At 41.4% G+C, this 22628-nt stretch overlaps 1 protein-coding gene across 1 annotated transcript; it reads left to right on the plus strand.

Annotated features, from left to right (window-relative positions):
* Positions 1–1036: 1036 nt before the first annotated feature.
* Positions 1037–6153, plus strand: LOC119895804 (keratin, type I cytoskeletal 13-like). Its single transcript, XM_038709137.1, has 8 exons — positions 1037–1488; positions 1618–1700; positions 2499–2655; positions 3297–3458; positions 3557–3682; positions 4968–5042; positions 5145–5293; positions 5926–6153. Exons 1-8 carry the CDS (start codon positions 1120–1122, stop codon positions 6053–6055), a joined length of 1251 nt encoding a protein of 416 aa, XP_038565065.1. The 5' UTR covers positions 1037–1119; the 3' UTR covers positions 6056–6153.
* The last annotated feature ends 16475 nt before the right edge of the window (positions 6154–22628 follow it).

Raw genomic sequence — 22628 nt, forward strand, 5'->3', positions numbered from 1 at the left:
CAGAGGACTACTTTAAAGGATGTATTTTAAGATTTGCATTTTGCAGTAAGCTCCTGCAAATCTAATGTGAAAAAACAAATGTGCCAATTATAAATAAAAAACAACTACTGAATGTGCAACATCCAGCTAAATTATAATTTTCTGTAAATCAATCAAAATACAAATTTTTCTGAGACTCTTAATTGGTACGAAACCCTTGAATTCACAGAGTTGATCTCTTGCACACAAACAAATTTAAAAACCTTTGTTGGATTTGTCATCGCTTTGTTGTTTGTAATTTAGAATTAAAGTTATGAGCATCTTCCTGCAGGTCTTCATGCTCGCCATCACGGGATTCATTCTTGTCTCCAAAAATAGAGCAATAAACTAGTCCGTCTTTTGTAATCCATTCAATGTGCACACTGCACTTTACTATTATTGAGTACCATAATGTGTTTAGCCTATTTCAGCACTGTGACTCTAAACCAGCAGCACTGTTTGCTGCGTGTGTTATTTCCTGTATTGTGTTACTCGTTACTCGATGTGCCTCTGCAACTGCCCCTCTGGGAAAATGAAGTGACTTGAATGGAACTGAATAATTGCAAAGGATGTGGTTTCACATGTGACTATTAACTTTAACTTGTATTTGTTGCCATTTAGACTCCCCTGCAACCATATAATTATCTCCAACGCACAAACACAAGCTTTCTCTGAAACCCTGAAGCTTTCGCAGCAGTTTACTTCCATAATTGAACTCTTACTTTTGACTGAAACTATGGTACTCTGCTGCGTGTTTGGGCAGATTAGTTTACACAGGGGCCTGCTTGGTAATTGCACTCTGTAAGTCACATAAGACCGGGATGTTCAGGAGACCTACCTCTGCCGTTGATAAACAACCCATCACAGTCATGCAAGTAAGTTTTTTATGGTTACATTTTTCCCCGACCTTTCGCCTGCCACACCCAGGACGGGCCTCCCCGTGCGCATACCTGACTCCCCGCCTCAGCTGCTGTCACGGTATCTGCGCAGTGATTGATGGCTCTTTGGCTGCAGGAGGTTTAAATAGGAGGCGAAACTCCTGCGGCGCCTCACTCTCCTCTCTGTGTCGCCTCCAGCCGCAGCAGAAAGAAAGCATCCATCATGACCTCCACCTTCTCATCTCGCTCGATCTCCAGGTCCGTGAGGTCCTCCGGCTCCACCATCAGGAAGGGTAGCAGCGTGTACGGAGGAGCAGGAGGCTCCGAGGTCCGCATCTCCTGCGCTTCCATGGGTGGAGGCTACCTTTCTTCCGTCAACCATGGCGTGGACGACAGCCTCATCGGCAACGAGAAGTTCGCCATGCAGAACCTGAACGACCGCCTGGCCACCTACCTGGCCAAGGTGCGCGCCCTGGAGAAGGCCAACGGCGAGCTGGAGCTGAAGATCAAGCAGTTTGTGGAGAGCAAGGTCGGTCCCAAGTCCAGGGACTACAGCGCCTTCTACGCCACCATCGCTGACATCACTGCCAAGGTAAAACTCATCCTCACAGGTAACATGTGCAGGATCAGCGAATGACCTTGGAAACGTACATTTGGCGTCCTGGAAGAGAAAATTCTTTTGAGTTTTGGTTCTCACATGAGAGTGGTTTGTCTTCTCCAGATCCAGGTCGCCGTCAAGGTGAACGGAGCCGTCCATCTCAGCATCGACAACGCCCGCCTGGCCGCAGACGACTTCAGGAGCAAGTGAGTCCCTGCCAGCAGAACTTACTGTTGTAGTAGTAGCAGTTATAGTAATACTATTTTACAAGTAACTGTAGTAGAAGCACTAGTTGTAGTCGAAGAAGCAATAAACACAAGTAGTATATTAGTAATACTACAGAATCACTGTCGTAGTAGTAGCAGTACAAACAGCTGTAGCAGCAACAGTAATTGTAGTAGCAGTACCAGTTGCAGTAGAAGCTGTATTAGTACAGCTGCAGCAGTAACAGTACTAGCTGTAGCAGCAGCAGTACTTGTTGATGTAAAGTAGTTTAGATGAGCGTCGCTGACCTGCATCAGTTTTATCAGGTCTGATCAGCAGGTGAATGAGTCGGTGAAACCACAGCAGCATGTGAACAGAAACAGCGACACTGTTAAACAGTCTCAGGTGTTCACTGATTGACAGGTGAGATATGCATGTTTGTTCAGGAGCGGCTCTGACCCTCAGGGCTTCACTCATAAATCTGTTCCTAATAAGAGATTTCAACTCTGACAGCTGCCGGAAATCAAAGAGTGGAGAGTGACAGACTTAAACTGAACTGCTAAAGCGCGTTTCATTTATAATGAGCCAGCAGTCACAAAAGGCTTCAAACTAGGTCTTAAACATCATCAAAGTTATCATGAGATCAGCCTCTGTGCTGACCTTCACCTACGCAGACTGAAAGACGCATTTAGGGCACCAGCACTGCATATTTATATTTTTTTAATAGCAGCTCTAATAACAGATTTAATCATGTTTGTACAACGAGCTGAGCATCATACCGGTCACTCCTCCTCCTGCAGGTTCGAGAACGAGTTCGCCATGCGTCAGTCGGTGGAAGCCGACATCGCCGGGCTGAAGAGGGTGCTGGAGGAAATGAAACTGGCCAAGGCCGACCTGAGCCTGCAGATCGAAGGTCTGAAGGAGGAGCTGATCTTCCTCAAGAAGAACCACGAGGAGGTCAGTGAGCACGAAAAACACGTCTAATTTTTATTGGAACAAATTAACAAAAGTAAAAAATGTTATTGTTTGCCGATGTAAAATAAGTTCAGTTCAGTAGTCATTGTGTTATTCTCTGTAGTATACTGAAAATAGTTTATAATTTTGGTATTATTACAGTAATTATAAGTTTTCAAACTTCACATTAAAAAAAAATTTTGTTTTTTAATTTGCTTTTAATTTTTGTCGTCCATGACACACACATCAATAGAGAAGTATGTTTCAGCCTGATAAATTGATTTTGTTTGAATATCGGCAGCCCCAGACTTCCATACCGGAGAAGCATCTACAGGATTAACAGTGTAAAAGCTCCACTAGCTCCCCCTACAGGCCGTGCTGCTCATTACACCCAAACACACACTGCAGATAGAAAGCCACCTATTATACATTTTCTTATTGCTAATAAATAAAGATTTTTAAATTGTATTTTTGCATTAGTTCAATGTGACATTGTAAAAGATACAGACAATAACAACAACAAAGAGTTTGTGTTTTCAGTTATTGATTATTAAAACCGCTTCAGACAAGGAGTAAAATAAATATCCATGAAAGAACGAAGGAAGAACTCCGTAAACTGACGTCTTCTCTTGTTTTGTCTCCAGGAGCTGCTGGCGATGCGAGCTCAGATGAGCGGTCAGGTCCACGTGGAGGTGGACGCCGCTCCAGCACAAGACCTCAACAAGATCATGGCCGAGATCAGAGAGCACTACGAGGCCATCGCCGCCAAGAACCAAAAAGAGCTGGAGATCTGGTTCCACACGAAGGTAAAACGCCATGACATCACTTCCTGTGCACGCAGAGATTGGCGTGCGCGTTGCGTTCTCGTGTAGACCGGAGCTGTGTGTGTTTGTGTCGGCTGCAGACGGAGACTCTGAACAAAGAGGTGATCACTCAGACGGTGGACCTGAAGACGTCCAAGACGGAGGTCACGGAGGTCAAACGGACGCTGCAGTCTCTGCAGATCGAGCTGCAGTCCACGCTGAGCATGGTGAGTGTCGCTAATTAATAAATAAAATATTTAAAGTACCAAAAGGTAAAGGTATTCATTATGCAGAATATTATATTAAATTACCTGATAATACCTAAATATTGATGCATTCATGTGTTCATCACTTTATTTATTTATTTATATTACTTCATATACAGCTGGCCAAGCTTATGAATTTCATCAAGGGATCAATAAAGTATTAACTTCATTCATAATAAAACATGTTATTTTTATTTTGTATTATTAATCTGAATCTGCAAAGTAAGTAAAGTTATCAGATAAATATTGTGCAGTAAAAAGTACAACATGTCCCTCTGAGATGTAGCAGAGCAAAAGTATAAAGTAGCAGAAAATAGAAATACAAGTACCTCAGAATTGTACTTAAGTAAAAAAAGTAATAAAATAAATAAATAAATAAAAAATTGTACTTGAGTAAAAGAAATAAAACAAAATAAAATAAATAAATAAAAGAAAAAGAAAAAGAAAAAGAAACTGTACTTGAGTAAATGTATTTAGCTGCTTTCCGACTCTGCTGGTCCCGTCGCCCGGACAACGGAAACACAGATATGTCAGCGACAAACAGCTGAATTGATTGATTGGACGTCAACATTTGAAATTGGCAAAATTGAAACTGAATCAAATGTCAGTAGTTTTTTTTCAGGGATTCAGATTTTTATTTAAACAGAAGTTTATTGCATTTATAACTGGTCCAACGTTGAAACATCACCAACACGTCCTCATATCTGAACGACTAAAAAGGTCGATTTGTGTGCAGACCTTCAGTAAGTCACATGACCTACGTCACATGACATTTAACACTTGGGAAACGTTGTGAAGCTGTAGTAGTTTGGTCAGGTGTAGGAAAAGACGGTGGTTTGGGTTAAAATAAGTACGTGACATAACTCATCTATAAAACACTTCACCTTTGTCTCTCTTCCACACGGGATTTGAACCTCAGTCTCCTGAGCTCATCCATCCACTCCACCACCTCCTTACAGGTCTTTGTCGCTCTTTATACTACGTCGCCTGACTCCTTCTGCCACTGGAGGTCGCGGCCTGACAAAAACCTGAATACGGGTCGTAACAAGCTGCTGCATCATCGACCTGTTCGGCCGTTTCTCTGCTGAGGACGGGAGAAAAGTCCCATCCTTTAACATCAGTATAAACCCTGATGGTGCAGGACTGCTGCTCAGTGCCGCCACAGCTGAAACATGTAACAACCTGTAGATGGAAGCTTGAGGGAGAACGTGGTCGTGAAAGAAACCTGTGTGTTTTGTTTGTGCAGAAAGCGTCGCTGGAGGCCCGGCTGGCTGAGACACAGAGCCGCTACAGCATGCAGCTCTCCGGATACCAGACGCAGGTGAGACAGAAACCGTCCTCCACCTGTTTGTCTGTGTTTCACTGCATTATCCAGCCTGTTTCCTGCGGCAGAGTCTGATGAACTCCTCTTCTCGTCCTGCAGGTGACCATGCTGCAGGAGCAGCTGGTGCAGCTCAGGGCCGACCTGGAGCGCCAGGGACACGAGTACAAGATGCTGCTGGACATCAAGACCAGGCTGGAGCTGGAGATCGCCGAGTACAGGAGGCTGCTGGACGGAGAGGCCAGCGGCAGGTGAGAGCAGACTCAGGTGTTCACGGTCAGACCTGAGGAGGGCAGATACCGGGGCTGTGGAGAGCAACGAGGGGGGCAGTTATATTGTACAACTGAAAAGTACACGTGGTTTAACCTACTTTTAGGCCAATAAAAAATATTAGGGAAGTAAAGTGTTTATTAATTAACTAAAAAGTCATTTAGTCTTTTAGTAGTAAGTCACAAGTACTTAGCTGGTTAGTAAAGTAAATAAGTAGTAAAACAGTAAATTATGTAGTACTTTAGTGAATAAGTAGAATTAGTATTCAGAAGGAAGTGAATCTGTATATCTGTAGTATTATCGTGTAAATAATTAGTAAAATTAGTAAATATGTAGTTAATTACTATTTTAGTAGTAAATTACATGTAATTAAGTAGGAAGTGGGTTTACTCGTAGTATCTCCTAAGCAAGTAATTAAATAAGTAACAGTAATTATCCTTGTGGACTTGTGGAGAAAAAATACACTCCATGTTAAATAAATAAAAATTTCAAATACTAACACAAAATATCAGCTGATGGAGACGTCCATTATCAACGTCTTCAGATGTCATTTGTCCAATTAAACCCCAGAGATATTCAGTTAACAGTGATCTGTTTTCTGATTTGTCCACAGCGTCGTAAGCTCCTCCTCCTCCACGACCACTAAGACCAAGCGGACGGTGATGGTGGTGGAAGAGGTGGTTGATGGGAAGGTGATCTCCTCCTCCACTTCCACTTCCTCTGCCTCGGCCACCATCCACTGAGCTGCTGCAGAGGGCAACAGCCAATCATCATCATCATCATCATCATCATGGTTCACTGATGCTGATGTTTGAAACAATAAAACGAGAGTTCAAATAAATGTTTTAGTCATTTTTCTTTAACAGTGTTGATGCCCGTCCTGCTGCTGATGTTTTCCTGCAGAGTATTACACCTTAGACGTTGCACGCAGTAAATCCCAGCACAACGGGATAATTTAGCATCTTCCCAGACAGCAACTACATACATATACAGAATCTGACAAAAGTGAGTGCACGCCTCACATTGCTGTAAATATCTGATTCTATCTTTTCATGTTTCAACACTGAAGAAATTACTCTTTGCTACAGTGTAAAGCAGTGAGTGTGCAGCTTGTATAACAGTGTAAATTTGCTGTCCCCTCAAAATAACACATCACACAGCCGTTAATGTCTGAACCGCTGACAACAAAAGTGAGGACACCCCTAAGTGAAAATGTCCAAATTAGTGTCAATATTTTGTGGGGCCACCATTATTTTCCAGCGCTGCTTTAACCCTCCTGGGCCTGGAGTTCAGCAGAGCTTCACAGTCCTCTTCCCCTCCTCCATGATGACATCAGGGAGTCAGTGAATATGTAGAAAAGTGTCAAATTAAAAAAGTACGGAAGCCGAGAGCGGCCATGTGTGAGTTTTTTATTTTTTATGTGTCACAAATTAATCATTAAAAAATTTTCTGTGATTGTCAATATCTGAAGAAAACAACTGAGAAAATATATAAATTACCTCATGATCCTGAGACGGGGCTCCAGCCCAGGTAATAAAAGGTTGCTTTACTCTGAATGTTGCAGTCAAGTTGATGTTTTCGGTGACTCGACGTTGCTGCTGCATCGCTGAGCAACAGCCAGACTCTCCAAATAACTGAGAAGCAGAAACAGACGAGGCTTGTTGGTTTCTTTAAGACGAAATGTAACAGTAACTTAGAAACAGGCCAATAAGCTGAACAGAAAGTTAAGAGTCCAAAAGCTTTAAATAACGTCTGCCACACTGTAGATGTTAGCTAACAGACGGCAAACGAGCACAGCTGCATGTAACCTGGTTAACATCATCATTGATCCATTGAATCTCAGATGAATCACCTGCCCTGTGACTTCGTCCAAAATAATTTACTTTGATTTTGAGACAGAGTGTTAAAAATCACAGCTGCTCTCAGCTTCAGTAGTGAAGACAGCAGCTTTATTAATTATAAAGTTCCTTTTCACTTTCTACTTCGACTCCACCACATCTCAGAGGGAAATACGTACTTAAACTTCACTATTCACTATTATAACAGCTTCAGTTACTTTACAAACTAAGGCTTTTACAAATAAAACATACGAAGAGTTTTTAAACAGGTTTTGTTATAAACAGCTTATACAGCTGACAATTAGTCGATTAATCAATGAGTCAACTGAGAGACAAATTGGCTATTTTTATCATAAAGTCATTTTACATGTAAGATCTGCTCCGTCTCCTCGGACTGTAATCACTGACGTTTGTTAGTAACGTTGATCTTGTGAAGGAGTCTCTTTGGGCTCTGGGTCAATGTAGTGATGGAGGAAATAATCGGCAGATTGATCCAGAATGAAAAGAATCGTCAGCTGCAGTCTGAAACTAAACCGCTCAGAAGGAGCTGCAGCTGCAACATCCTGCTGTACATTAATGAAGAAGAATCTGAGGAGGAGATATAATAGTACAACATGTTACTGCTTTAATACTTCAAGGCTGGAGTATACTCATACTTTTACTGCTTTAATACTTTAATTCCTGATTATACCCACGTACTTTTACTGTAAGAACATTTTCAATGCAGTACTTTATTAGGTTTTAGTACTTGCACTGGAGTAACATTTCACTGCAGGACTTTTACTTGTAACAGTATTTTGTACAGTGTGGTATTAGTACTTTTAAGTAAAGGATCTGAATACTAATACACCTATGGATAAATGTGAAAACGCAGAAGCAGAAACTCTCGCTCCCCTTCAGCTTCTTCAGACTAAACTCAGCTGCACTGTGACTCTGTGGCTTTGTTCCAGTTTCACAGCAGCTCCAGGAAATGTTTTCCACATATCACATTCATTACAAGTAACCACAATGAAGTTATTGGTGAAATGCATGTAGATACAAGCGTCGCACACAGTGGGACAAAAAGAGAATAAAATAAGAACAGATAAGAGGAAAAGAAACACATTTCAAACAGAGTTCTGCACGTTTAAAGTTTCAGCCGCTCGAGTCTTTAAAACAAACCCAGGTGAGTGACGATGCCGCCCCCCTGCTGGTGCTCTCAAACATCAGTCCCTTCCTTCTTTTAAAGGTTCAGTGTGTAAGTTCTAGTGACATCTAGTGGTGAGGGTCGCGAAATGCACCCCCCCTCCCCTACCCAAGCGAGCAGTACAGCTACGGTGGCTGAGGCAGGACAAAGATGTCATCTATGAGATAAAAGGGATTGCCAGTCAAGAAATTAGGTTTCTTTAAGATATATTAAGAAATTATATAAATGATGTAAAACCAAATGTTTTTTTGAATATTATTGTTACTTTTTCATTAAACAACAGCCACATGAAGAAGTGAAGTGCTACATGATGTCTCACACTCCTGTAATAAAGTATTTTACATCTTGGGAGGGTTGGCTCATCTGGACTAACATAGAAGAAAATGAAAATGAAGAACATCTCAAACACTATCACATCTAGTGCATCAAGTATGACCACTGACAGATACCAGGACAATGTGAGCTCACTGTTTCTGCACCACAGTCCATTATAAACCACATCATACATGACGTTTACAAAGGCATCGTCAGGGGAGGATCAAGGCTCCTCTCGCTTTGCTTAATTAGACAAGTAATCTGCAAATATTACCACAATGTCCTTTGAATTTTTTGAAATACAACAGAAACATAAAGTAGTGACAGCCATAATTTCAGTTTGTGGTAAAACGGTGCAACGTTTTAATGGGCATTTAGCGTGTGAATGTACATATTACATATTTGTGTGCACAGTGGGAAGCAATATCCAATAACAATTATTTAATGCAAATTCGTAGTATTTAAGTAAGTATTTATTATTGGTCACTTGATAGGCACACAGTCTTGTTATATATGACCATTAGCAGTAAAAAGAAATGCATGTTTTCCACCAGGGCAGTAAAATGTGAAGTTTAGCTGCTGATCTGAGCTTCCCTGCTGTGACCATTTTATTACCTATAATATTCATCAGCTGTTTGTCTCAGGAAGGTAATTTCTGTCCATGTAACAAAGCCATAACAGAGTCTGGAGAAGAACTGCATGAAGTTACAATCCAACTACATATTTTTTCTACCAGCGCAGTAAAAGTTTAGCTGACTGATCTGAGTTTCGATGCTGGAAGCTGCGGTTTAATTGCCTATTAGCGATCAGCTGATTCTCAATAACGTAACAGACAAAGCCAAAACAGAGCGCTGGAGAGAGAGAGTCACTACATGAAACCAATCCAACTAACAATAAATGTTTTTCTACCAGCCAGTAAAGGTTTAGCTGGCTAATGCTTCCATGCTCTAAGCCAGAGCTGCCAACTCTCACGCAATTGACAATTTTCACACGCCCTCACGCCATACAGCACTTTTCTCACGCATTGGAAAAACTAATGTAGCCTATAATTAATTGCGTCGACTCGGCGCGATTACACTCCACCCAGTTGATGCGACACTGGCGGACGCTGTGACAGGAATCGAGCAAGCCCGCTATCACGCAGTGATGTAGCTGGTAGAGTTTTGCGATATAAAAATGTAGAATCTAAAGCGCAGCCTTGCTCTGTTGGGAATGTGAGCTGCACAAAGCTGCTGAAGTTAACAAGTGAGGATTTGTGGTGATGTGTTATCAGTTTCGTTTTGCACAGGTCTCATCCAGACAGTCTGTGTCTGTCTGTCTGGGATTCAATCTGTAATGAACAGCAGATTATAGAGCGGGGAGATTTTGAAAAATATTGTGAATTGTGATTAAATGAGGATGTTATTCTCTTAAAAATCTTTCTGGAGATGTCAGATTACACAGATATGTGGGATAGATGCATTCTAACTAAATTAAAATTAATTAATTTATCCTTGAGGTGAAAAGGTACCACATTTAAAGAGGAACTTCCCCAAACAAAGACACAAAGGAGAGGGCCGACTAAATCATGAAAGAAAAAGAAATACAGCCTGCTTGAAAGCCTACTGAATTCTGGTATATTTTATATTTTAAATTGTCACCTGCTGCCTGAGTTTTGCGTTTCTGTTGTCATAGCCTAGATAAAAACATTTCCACCATAAATTGATGCAGAAAATTAAGTGTTTAATGATAAAAATCTGCTTGGGGAGGACCCACTCGACCCCTGCGGTGTGATACGACACAGAAGGCCTAAAATGAAGCGACCTCTAATATCGAATCTCACTCCAAACTAAATTGAAAAGTTGGCAGCCATGCTCTAAGCTAACGTTATGGTTTTATTGCCAATTAACGTTACTGATCAGTTGATTGTCTCGCTAATGTAACCAGCAAAGCCAAAACACAGGCTGGAGAATAAGTAGGCGGCCTGAAATGAATCCATATTTCACACCACTGACGGGGGAAACATGTCTCTCTGTGATTATTTTGCATCGCTAAAGTCTGACAAACAAAGTTAATTACCTGTCCAGCACAAAACAGACAACTTCAGCACCGCTTTGAAAACATCTGTCCCACATTAACGTTACAGCCTTCCATCTGGGAAAATCTACAAAATCCGTGATTTCTGCCGTCAGCTGTCTGTCCCGACTCAGTCTAGCTGTTGGCTCTTGCTCCTTCTTTTGTCCAAATGTCACTTCTCTTCTTATTACTTCTAATAAACCAGAAGACTACTCAGAGACTGGATATTACTATTATTATTCCCTCTTCTTCTTCTTTGTACGTATTCAATGTAGTGACGGGCGTCTACACTACCAGAATTACACAAGCAGAAGAAGAACGGCGTGATGACGAAACGCGCTCTGTAGCGCTGTTTGTTCGTTGACGGCTACGGTAGAAACATGACGACAAAATACAGCGACCTCCACAGCAGGGGGTGCCTGCGGTTATGTAGATATAAATATCTCATTCTAAGGTAATAAAAACATAACGGTTCATTATGTGAGGTCTTTATACACCTCTGAAAACATAGTTCTGGATCTTATATTGCATTTCTGTCAACAGATCCTCAGAAATATCACACTGGACCTTTAAACTATTACAATCACTTCCCATTTTTCTTTCAGTTTTTTGTCTTTTCTGCTTTTGTTGCATTTCTTTTTCTACTCTACTGAAACTTATGTATATTTTTAAACTCCTGTGTGTTTTGGCAGCTGCAGCAGCTCTGCAGGCTGCTTCATGCCCAAGATCAGGATAAAATTTCCTTCCATCACAGGTTGTTCTTTGTCACCCCCCCCCGGGCTTAATTCCTCCAACCTTACATGCACACACAGAAATGAAAACGCCTTTTCTGACTCCTCCAACGTTGTCAAAATGTTAGATTTTGTTGGATTTCTCATGTAAAAGAGAACAACTGAATATTTCCAGAAGAGCATGGTTATCAAGGCCACAATTTGGATGTAAAAAGTGATGATTTACATGTTTCTCCACATTGCTTACTTGTGAGGACTTTTAAACGTCTTTCAAAATTGAAATACAGCTGACAACGTCTAAGGAGGTTGCTTCTTGAGTTTTGTGTGTTCATGTTATTGTCTGTGTACAAACTTGATGCCAGTTTGTTGCTTATGCAGTTTTTCTCTCTCCGTGCGGATGAACAAATGAATGCAACAAAAGAAAGAATAGCAGAAACTGGATGTTGCCTCTGCCTGCAGAACAGAAGCTGAGAAATATGGAAGCCTGGAGGAGACACACTGTACTTCTAAGAACACTGTGTGTGACTTCCCACCATTAAACTTGTCACTTTTTCTCTCATTTCTCATTTTTATTTATATAGCCCAAATCACAATTTGCCTTGAGGGGATTTCCCATAATGTGACTGAGTGAAACTGGTTTGTGTCCCACAGTGAGATGAGTAATGTACACACTGGTGTGTGTGTTTGTACTGTCACCGGAGAACATAATATCCAACAATCAACTTTTATTGTCACATACAATTACACACAGCACAGTATACAAAATTATACTGAACAAAATTATAAACACAGCACTTTTGTTTTTGCCCCATTCATCATGAGCTGAACTCAAAGCTCTAAGACTTTCTCTATGTACACAAAAGGCCTGTTTCTCTCAGATGTTGTTTACAAATCTGCCAAAATCTGCATTAGTGAGCACTTCTCCTTTGCTGAGATCATCCATCCACCTCACAGGTGTGGCATATCAAGATGCTGATCAGACAGCATGGGGATTGCACAGGTGTGCCTTAGTCTGGCCACAATAAAAGGCCACTCCAAAATGTGCACTTCCATCACACAGCACAACGCCACAGATGTCACATGTTTTGAGGGAGCGTGCAGTTGGCATGCTGACTGCAGGAATGTCCACCTGAACTGCTGCCCATGAATTGAATGTTCATTTCTCTACCATAAGCCGTCTCCAAAGGCGTTTCAGAGAATTTGGCAGTACATCCAAACGGCCTCACAACCGCAGACCACGTGTAACCTCACGTCGACCTCATTGGGGTCTCGACCTGACTGCGACTTTGCAGAGCCATTGAAGAGGAGTGGACCAACGCCCTACAGGCCACAATCAACAACCTGATCAACTCTATGCAAAGGGAATGTGTTGCACTTTTGACAGATTTGTGAACCATATTTGACAGAAATAGGCCTTTTGTGTACATAGAGAAAGTCTTAGATCTTTGAGTTCTGCTCATGATGAATGGGGGCAAAAAGTGTTAGTTACAGTTTTGTTCAGTGTAGTTCTCTGCATTTAACTCATCCTAATTAGGATCAGTGGGCAGCCACTGTGCAGCGCCTGAGGAGCAGTTAGGGGTTTAGGGCCTTGATCAAGGGCACCTTCGGAAAACGTCCATGCTGGACTTGAACCGGCAACCCCCCAGTTCCCAATCAAGCACCCACAGACTGAACTAATGCCGCCCCAATATATTAATACCATATAACGTAACTCCAGCCTAAACCTGATTCTAACCTTTAACCTAAAAGCAAACCTTAACACCTCAAACAGTTTAAGAAAAGACAAATATGCCCTCAATGTCCAAAAGTCTTTTCCAAAAACATTCAATTAAAATATAAATTTATAAATCCACATTTATATTGTGCAATTTCTCTATACTAATATAAAAAATGTATTGATGATTTTTGTATTTTACCTTTTGTTTGTCTTGTGGTTTTAATGTAAGCCATTAAAGATTTTGACCACATCATCAGACTTTTATATTTCTGTGCCCCTGTGGCCGAGTGCTTGCCCATAGTGGGAATGTTGGGTAAATAATACAAAGTTCCAGACCTGCTCTCTATGAAAAGTGACATGAGATAACTCCTGTTATGAATTGGTGCTATATAAATAAAATTTTATTATTTATATATGTAAACCAAACAATCACCCTCCCCACTTTCTAAATTCAATCTGCTCCTCACAAAGATATAAGAACACGGAGACGCGTGTCGTCTTGCCGCAGTTTTCTGCCACCGTAAATTAATAAATCATTATGAAAGTGCACAGCAGCTTCAGACAGCTTTACGTTCTCTTTCACAAAATTAAATCTTACCTCATATTTTCTTGAAACTTTGGCTGGTAGCTAAACTCCAATAAATTTAAGTTATGTAACATTAAGAAATGTTTTATGAGCAAAGCGGTACGCCCATCAACATCAGGACACATTCTTGAGAATGTTGTGATTAACTCGTGCTGTGCTGGAGGACAGCTGTGGGATTTTGATAGACTAGCAGCAAAGCTCATTTCACAGCAGCAGTGTTCAGATGGAAAATTTTGAATATAAGAAAAATGGCTATATTGCAAAAGTTTTAGGCCACCCCTCCGAGTCATTGAATTCAGGTGTTCCAATCACTTCCATAAAATCGTTTCCATGGCCGAGCAGCTGCATCCAAGCCTTACATCACCAAGTGCAATGCAAAGCGTCGGATGCAGTGGTGAAAAGCACGCCGCCACTGGACACTAGAGCAGTGGAGTGCCTTGCAGTGAAATTCTGAATAGGCGTGTGTAGGCTACTGACTTTAACTTGAGAATGTCTGGTGTTTTTCTACGACTGCTCCTCTCTGTTCCACCGTTGTTTGCAAACCAATAAATCACAATCAACCGTCAGATAACCACACAAGTCTCGTGATGTTCACCTCCAAAACAAGCAGAACAGCTGATTATAAAGGTAATAAAGATCCTTAAAATCCCAAAAGCCCCCTCCAGTGTATTTTAACATTTCTATGATATTTCCTTGTCTTACTGTGAGAGACGGAATCTAAAACAAAAATCCAGAAAATCATATTGTATGATTTTTAAATAATTAATTAGTATTTTATTGCATGACATAAGTATTTCATATATCAGAAAAGCAGAACTTAATATTTGGTACAGAAACCTTTGTTTGCAATTACAGAGATCATACGTTTCCTGTAGTTCTTGACCAGGTTTGCATAGGCTGCAGCTGGGATTTTGGCCCACTCCTCCATACAGACCTTCTCCAGATCCTTCAGGTTTCCGGGCTGTCGCTGGGCAATACGGACTTTAAGCTCCCTCCAAAGATTTTCTATTGGGTTCAGGTCTGGAGTTGCCCTGGCTGTGTGTTTCGGGTCGTTGTCATGCTGGAAGACCCAGCCACAACCCATCTTCAATGCTCTTACTGAGGGAAGGAGGTTGTTGACCAAGATCTCGCGATACATCCATCCTCCCCTCAATACGGTGCAGTCGTCCTGTCCCCTTTGCAGAAAAGCATCCCCAAAGAACGAGGTTTCCACCTCCATGCTTCACAGTTGGGATGGTGTTCTTGGGGTTGTGCTCATGCTTCTTCTTCCAAACACAGTAAGTGGAGTTTAGAACATAAAGCTCTATTATTGTCTCACCACACCACATGACCTTCTCCCATTCCTCCTCTGGATCATCCAGATGGTCATTTGCAAACTTCAGAAGGGCCTGGACATGCGCTGTCTTGAGCAGGGGGACCTTGTGTGCACTGCAGGATTTTAATCCATGACGGCGTAGTGTGTTACTAATGGTTTTCTTTGAGACTGTGGTCCCAGCTCTCTTTGGGTCATTGACCAGGTCCTGCCATGTAGTTCTGAGCTGATCCCTCACATTCCTCATGATCACTGACGCCCCACGAGGTGAGATCTTGCATGGAGACCCAGACCGAGGGAGATTGACCGTCATCTTGAACTTCTTCCATTTTCTACTAATTGCGCCAACAGTTGTTGCCTTCTCACCAAGCTGCTTGCCTATTGTCCTGTATGATTGATAACTGCTGATATTCACACATTAGTTTCTATCATGGGTAAGTAATAGCTACTCCTGCCAGACAGTAAAGTGGACTAAACTTTACAGTGTAGTGATGTTAACACAGCATATCGTTGGTGAACGCTCCAGCTGGTCAGTTTTTGGTTGTCATGGTAATGTATCCGACTATTAACCACACCCCCATTCTCTGTTTGAGAAAGAACGTTCGCCAAAAACGGCAGTTAAAACTAGCTGGAGGGGGCTTTAAAAAGAGATCTTAAAAGTACTTTTGGTCGAAACGCGGCTTATGTTCCAGTGAAAGGAACTGTTAATGCTTCAGTATACCGAGTCATTTTGGACAATTTCATGCTCCCAACTTTGTGCAAACAGTTTGGGGATGGCCCCCTCCTGTTCCAACAGGACTGTGCACCAGTGCACAAAGCAAGCTCCATAAAGACATGGATGAGCGAGTTTGGTGTGAAGAACTTGACTGGCCTGCACAGAGTCCAGGGGCCATATTACAGAAAGTTCTTATCTTAAGTCATAAGTTAAGATAGGAAGAGTCTAAGATAGGATTTTTCTCAATTTGGTATTACAGAAGCAAATCCTAAATAACTTTAGGAATCCTATCTTATCTTACTTCATCCTATCTTATCTCAGGTTAGGAAATCCTAAATACTCGATCCAACATCGGTTATCAACATTTATGTCTGTTACCTAGCGACCGATGCCACTTTTCTCATTTCGCCGAGCTATCCGGCTTTTTTCGCTGTTTCTTTTAATGAAACATGAAAATGGAGCAGAAACAACAACTATCATTGAACTTCAAGTTAGATGACTTAGAGGTGTTGGTAACCTCCGTCAAGAAATCCAAATCCACATAACGCTTAACTCAGCAGATTAAAGAGAGAGATTGGGCTAAAATAGCAGACACAGTCTCCGCCGCATATCCGGCATCCAGCAGAGCGTTGTTGTTGTTAAAAAGAAAATAAGTGTATTTACAGTGATATGAAGACACAGGCAACTGTTGTGTCCAAAGAGCAGATGAAACCGCTGGTTTTTCATGTATGTTTTTTTAATTTAACGATCTATCAAAGACTTGCATTAGGATGATTTTGTCACATCAAGCCTTTACATTATGTTATATAATGAGACATTATCTAGCGTTACATCGCCTACAGCCTTCCTACTAACGAGTGTTTTGTCAACAAACACATCGGTAGAATCAATTAAGTTCAGCCTGTTTACATTTTGTTGATTTCGTAAAAGCAATTAAAAAGCAACCATGTGAATTAAACGAGTTACCAAACACTAACTGGTGGAAAAGTAAAAGTTAGGACAGCTTAACAGTTGTCCAAAAAGTTAGGAGAGCTTCTTTAAGATTTTACGAAGTTAGGATGCTTCTGTAAAACATTTTCCTTATCTAAAGTTAGGAAAGGAATATTAACTTAGGAACAGTTCATCTGTAATGGCCTTTTTCCTAAATCTGTTCCTAACCCTTATTACCATGGTTACCAAGCAGTTAGGATCTGCCAGTTAGGAACTTTCTGTAATTCGGCCCCCGACCCCAACCCGATAGAACACCTTTGGAATGAATTAGAGTGGAGACTGCGAGCCAGGCCTTCTCGTCCAACATCTGTGCCTGACCTCATAAATGCGTTTCTAGAAGAATGGCCAAAAATTCCCATGAACACACTCCTAAACCTTGTGGACAGCCTTCCCAGAAGAGTTGAAGCTGTTATAGCTGCAAAGGGTGGGCCAACTCCATATGAATCCCTACAGATTAAGAATGGGATGTCATGTCTGTGAAGGTTCTAGGGTTGACCCCAAATAGTCGAAGATTCGATGCTTGGATGGGCGCAGCCTGATTCAACTGTCAATCTCACAGTCGAAGCTTTGCAGTGAAACAAGGATCACACCATTTTGCCGATATGGGGGTGCTCAATGTCTGATTTTACATAGAACTACCAGTTTTCTCCCAATAAGTTAATATACACCTTATTACAATATACATTTTAATGTTTAATGCTGTAAATAAACATGTAAAAAGAAAAAAAACTTTCAATAAATGTTTTTAAAGTGCGTGAATAAATTTATAAATTTTTAAAATGGCTGGCTACTTGAAATAGACCCACGAGGAACCGCAACGTGCATGCAGTTGTTGGCAGCACGGAATGCACGCAAAACTCTGCTCAAGACCGGTGAATGGCAGGCGACAGAGAGAGAAATGGGTCTTCAAAAAGCCTCAGTTTAGCTGGAAATGTAGTGTAAGTTGAATGAAAAGAGACTGCAGCTCTGCAGCTTCTCAAAATTACAAAATAGTGTATGTAGCCACTCCTCTACCCCAGGCTACTGTCACGCTCCTGGTGATGACCATAAATCTGATCATTTTCATGATCTGAAAGTGTGCTGATGGCTAATTCTCCTCTGCAGTGGTGGAGGAGCAGAAAATGGAAAATCAAAAACATCTAATGATGGTGCACAGTGTGAGACACAGTTCATAAACATAAAATCTTCTCTTTTTGGAAATGTAAAGTCAGATTTGTCTGAAATGTAAAGGCTGCAGAGCAGCGGTAGATGTTGTTCTTGTTGTTCCTTCACCTGCAGGTAAATCCAAACATGCAAGCAAATTTAGTTATTAATCCTTCAGTAACAATACTCACTGATTCATAAAGTACAACACATCAGACAATAAACACATCTGAAGCATAGATTTTAGATGCCGGTTGATCAGTACAGTTTAATGGGTGAATAAATGTCTAATAATGATTAGTGTAATGGTTAGCTGTGTTCCATTTCCTAATGCTGAAATTAAATTTATGGAAACTATTTCTTACTCTATCACAGTTGGTGCAGAGACCGGAACTCTTACTCTATCACAGTTGGTGCAGAGACCGGAACTATTTCTTACTCTATCACAGTTGGTGCAGTGACTGGAACTATTTCTTACTCTATCACAGTTGGTGCAGTGACTGGAACTATTTCTTACTCTATCACAGTTGGTGCAGTGACTGGAACTATTTCTTACTCTATCACAGTTGGTGCAGTGACTGGAACTATTTCTTACTCTATCACAGTGGGTGCAGAGACCGGAACTATTTCTTACTCTATCACAGTTGGTGCAGAGACCGGAACTATTTCTTACTCTATCACAGTTGGTGCAGTGACCGGAACTATTTCTTACTCTATCACAGTGGGTGCAGAGACCGGAACTATTTCTTACTCTATCACAGTTGGTGCAGTGACCGGAACTATTTCTTACTCTATCACAGTTGGTGCATTGACTGGAACTATTTCTTACTCTATCACAGTTGGTGCAGAGACCGGAACAGTTTCTTACTCTATCACAGTTGGTGCAGTGACCGGAACAGTTTCTTACTCTATCACAGTTGGTGCAGTGACCGGAACTATTTCTTACTCTATCACAGTTGGTGCAGAAACCGGAACAGTTTCTTACTCTATCACAGTTGGTGCAGAGACCGGAACTATTTCTTACTCTATCACAGTTGGTGCAGAGACCGGAACTATTTCTTACTCTATCACAGTTGGTGCAGTGACCGGAACTATTTCTTACTCTATCACAGTTGGTGCAGAGACCGGAACTATTTCTTATTGAACGACAGTCGATGTTGGGACTGGAACTCCGTCTCAGTGACTTTCTAAAGTCCTAATGGTCCAGTGTCTTGTATGGACAGAAAGACAAGGGTAAGACGTCACAGTTTCTGACGCTGGTCAGTGAGGTGAAGTTTAACTGTAAATGAAGGAGACAAACTAGGTCACCAGTTGACTTAGATGGTTGTTTTTTTGTTTCTTAAATCTCAACACTGGTTCATATTCCTGGTCAGCTGCCCCGTGGTTTCTGTTGTGACTTGAAAAGAAAATGCAAAGTTACAACTCATTGTTGGAGTTGACTGGCAGATGGTTTACAGAGCTTTAGCTTCATTTAGAGCTAAGGTGTGGTCGCACTTTGCAGCTTAGAAAGTGACCAGAGGAGGGCCTAAAGCCAAGTTAGAAAGCCTGCTGAGTAATCCAACCACAATCTACTGTATCAATGTGCCCTTGAGCAAGGCACTGAATCACTTTGTGCTGAACTGACTGAACGTGAAGCTGCATGTTGAATCAAAGTTTCTGAAGACAGTGTTTTTTAATCATTCCTCCTGTCCACACTGGCCCTGAAGTCATCCCTTATTAACACAATTACGCCCAATTAAGGTCAACCCAGACCAGCAGGGTTTCTGATGTGCATCGAGTGCATCATGTCGTGATGCTTCTGTGTCTTTTTCAAACCATGACAGCAACATGGTTCTGTGGATGGAAATATCTCTACAACTATTGAAAGGATTACCTTTAAACTTTGCACAGTCGTGGTCGCCCAGAGGATGAATCTTACTGACAAGTTTCTTGTTCACATGCAATGATTTGGTATGAAGTAACAACGAGACACACATGTCAGCTCTTGTTCCTGTGGGCAATGAATGCGCTTACTGTTAGTTAGTTGGTTACTAAGTTATTTTGGGGTTGATATAATGAATGTAATGTAGTGAAACATTCCTTTCACACCAACAGATATATCAGCATCAGTCCTTTTTGCAGAGTGAACCCTGAACTTCTTCCTGCTGATGTGTCACTAAAACATCGTGATCAAATCCAGATAACACCAGTGTTAACAGTTTGAAGCAGTCAGCAACGTTCGCTTATAAACTTATGACTTGCATATATTAGCTATTAACGCACAAATACCTGCACGTATGCATGCAGAGACATATACGCCCACAAATCACTCCCATCATTCGGGGTTAAGTGCTTTACTGGCTGCAGGGAAGCTGGTACATGTGACAGCAGATTGCAGATCTTTTCATTCCTCACATCAGAACTCACTCTGCTGCCAGCTGAACATATTAATTCCTTCAGCTCATATAGCCTCATCAATCATAAAATAAAGATGAGTCAGAAGTCACTGACTCACGAGTTGAATCTGAATACACAGTCAGCATACAAATACTTGTAGATCCAGTCTGAGTTGCACTTTCTGAGGATATAATTTAGTTGCACAATATTGCAACTAAGGGGGCGTTCACACCTACCTCGTTTGGTCCGGACTTTCGGACTTTTCAGTTTGGTCCGAACCAAAATTGCAGGTGTGAAACCTCCCACGGACCATGGACTGGACCAAACAGACGAAATTTGGTCAGATGAAAAGAGGTAGTCTCGGTCCGGATCAAACATTCAGCATTCTGGTGTGAAAGCATTTTTTGGATGGTTCGGACTTTCACACTATTTACAGGAAGTTTGGCGGTTGATGTGTAAACCGGAAACAAACAAATGCACGGAGAAATACATAGATAAAGGACACAATTATAAATCTCCTGTGACAGATGTAAAATGTAAATGCTCCGTACTTGTATAGCGCCTTTCTAGTCTTTGACCACTCAAAGCGCTTTTACACTACATCTGCATTCACCAGTCACACACATTCATACACTGAGCCCAAGTGCTCAAACGGAAACTAACATTCACACTCATTCATACACTGATGGAACAGCCGCCAGGGGCAAATTGGGGGTTCAGTATCTTGCCCAAGGACACTTCGACACGCAACCAGGGGCAGCCTACCTTCCGATTAACAGCTAACCCGCTCTACCTCCTGAGCCACAGCCGCCCCCGTGGCTCATCTTTTCAAACAGACAGCCACTATAGAAGCACACTGCTACATATATTATATTTCTCCTGAAACGGAGGTGCAGAAGGATCGCTTCCTGTCTTCTGTCAGCAACGTTATAATGTTCGCACAAAGAGGACGTTAAATTGGGAATCTGAACTAGCCTTCAGTAGGCCTATAAATTGGCGCTGCAGGTAGTAATGCCATAATAATATAGTGGCAAATATGCATATGTTCATTTTTTATTCATTCATTCTTGTCAAACAAACACCCGCGGAACTGCTTAATAAACCAATCAATGTGAAGTAGAGGGAGACGCAGCCCACATAGAGGACGACGACAGGACTCAAGTGTGTCATGTAAAGTCCCTTATTGCGGTTGCAGAATTGCAGCATGAAACCAAACCAAAACTAACGAATATATAAAAGTGTATAAAAACATGAACTTTGGTTCAGACCTTGGTGCAGACTTTCAGGTGTTAAAGCCCCCTAAAATTCAAGTTATGTCATACTTGAAACTAAAAAAAAAAAACTGGCCTAGAACATGTAGATTTAGGGTTCAATTGCCTCCCATCAAATCCTTTAAAATCCCTTATTGAATCTTCAGCATGTTCATTAACCTCATCCTGCTCCTCACTGGGGGGGCTCTGCTGCAGCTGCTCAAGTAAAAACATAATTCATTCAGTTTTAGCATTCAGAAAATTTCAACTGAATAACTGATTGCTGTGCAGGACGCTCTGAACGTCAGCTGAAGGTGAAGTGGTTGCTGCTTTGCTGAACGTCTGCCGTCAGGGAGAAGATTCCATGTGCCAAAATATAAATCAAACTAATTTGTCATTCATCCAAATGAACATGTCACGCTGCTGAATAACAATAGATCATTTCACATTAGAGCAAATTGCAATAAATGCACCAGCACTTTTGCTTCTAGCACTTTTCAAGATGCCGTGTTGTATGTGAACTCAAAAATGTCTGATGTCTTGTTGATCTTATCATGATTTCTAGACAATTTTATCTTGATTTCTTTATTAAATACGTTGGGTTTTCTTGTACATGTTTGTTTTATGAAGCAACAGGTTGTAGTACCGCGCCCAAAACAAATGTCCCCTTGGGGAAAATAAAGTGTACTCTCTGCTATTTTATTCTGCTGCAGGACCCAGATCCTGTTATTTGACCGGGGTTAATATGGACCAGAACGAAGAGTTAAATTTCTGACAAGCTCAGGAAAGAGTTCAGCTTTTACTTCCAGTACATTTCACTGAGAATACTTCTGTACTTTTACTTGTAACAGTATTTTTAGACTATGGTATTTCTACTTGGAGCACTTCTTCCTCCACGGCTGTCTCTACATGTATAGTACAAGTACGAGCAAAGGGGTGGGATTTAGGAGTAACTCAGATTTATCCTGGATGTACCGTCCTCACACAAGTGAAGGGAGCAAAAGTCAAAAAGCCCAGAGTTCAAACAGTTAACAAAACAACTAAAGCACACTCGCTGGTCGCCATGACGACACAACAAACCAACACTCTCGCCGTCAGCCAG

This window comes from Micropterus salmoides, unplaced genomic scaffold (assembly GCF_014851395.1).
Source record: "Micropterus salmoides isolate LMB-PRFRI ecotype aquatic unplaced genomic scaffold, ASM1485139v1 Ms_hic_scaffold_10, whole genome shotgun sequence".
Taxonomy (NCBI): Eukaryota; Metazoa; Chordata; class Actinopteri; order Centrarchiformes; family Centrarchidae; genus Micropterus; species Micropterus salmoides.

Bases quoted from the DNA above. Each gene is read 5' to 3' on its own strand.
- LOC119895804 (XM_038709137.1), top strand. From the start codon at position 1,120: ATGACCTCCACCTTCTCATCTCGCTCGATCTCCAGGTCCGTGAGGTCC. The intron at 1,489-1,617 runs GTAAAACTCATC...TGTCTTCTCCAG, and splicing joins TCGCTGACATCACTGCCAAG to ATCCAGGTCGCCGTCAAGGT. The intron at 2,656-3,296 runs GTCAGTGAGCAC...TTTTGTCTCCAG, and splicing joins TCAAGAAGAACCACGAGGAG to GAGCTGCTGGCGATGCGAGC.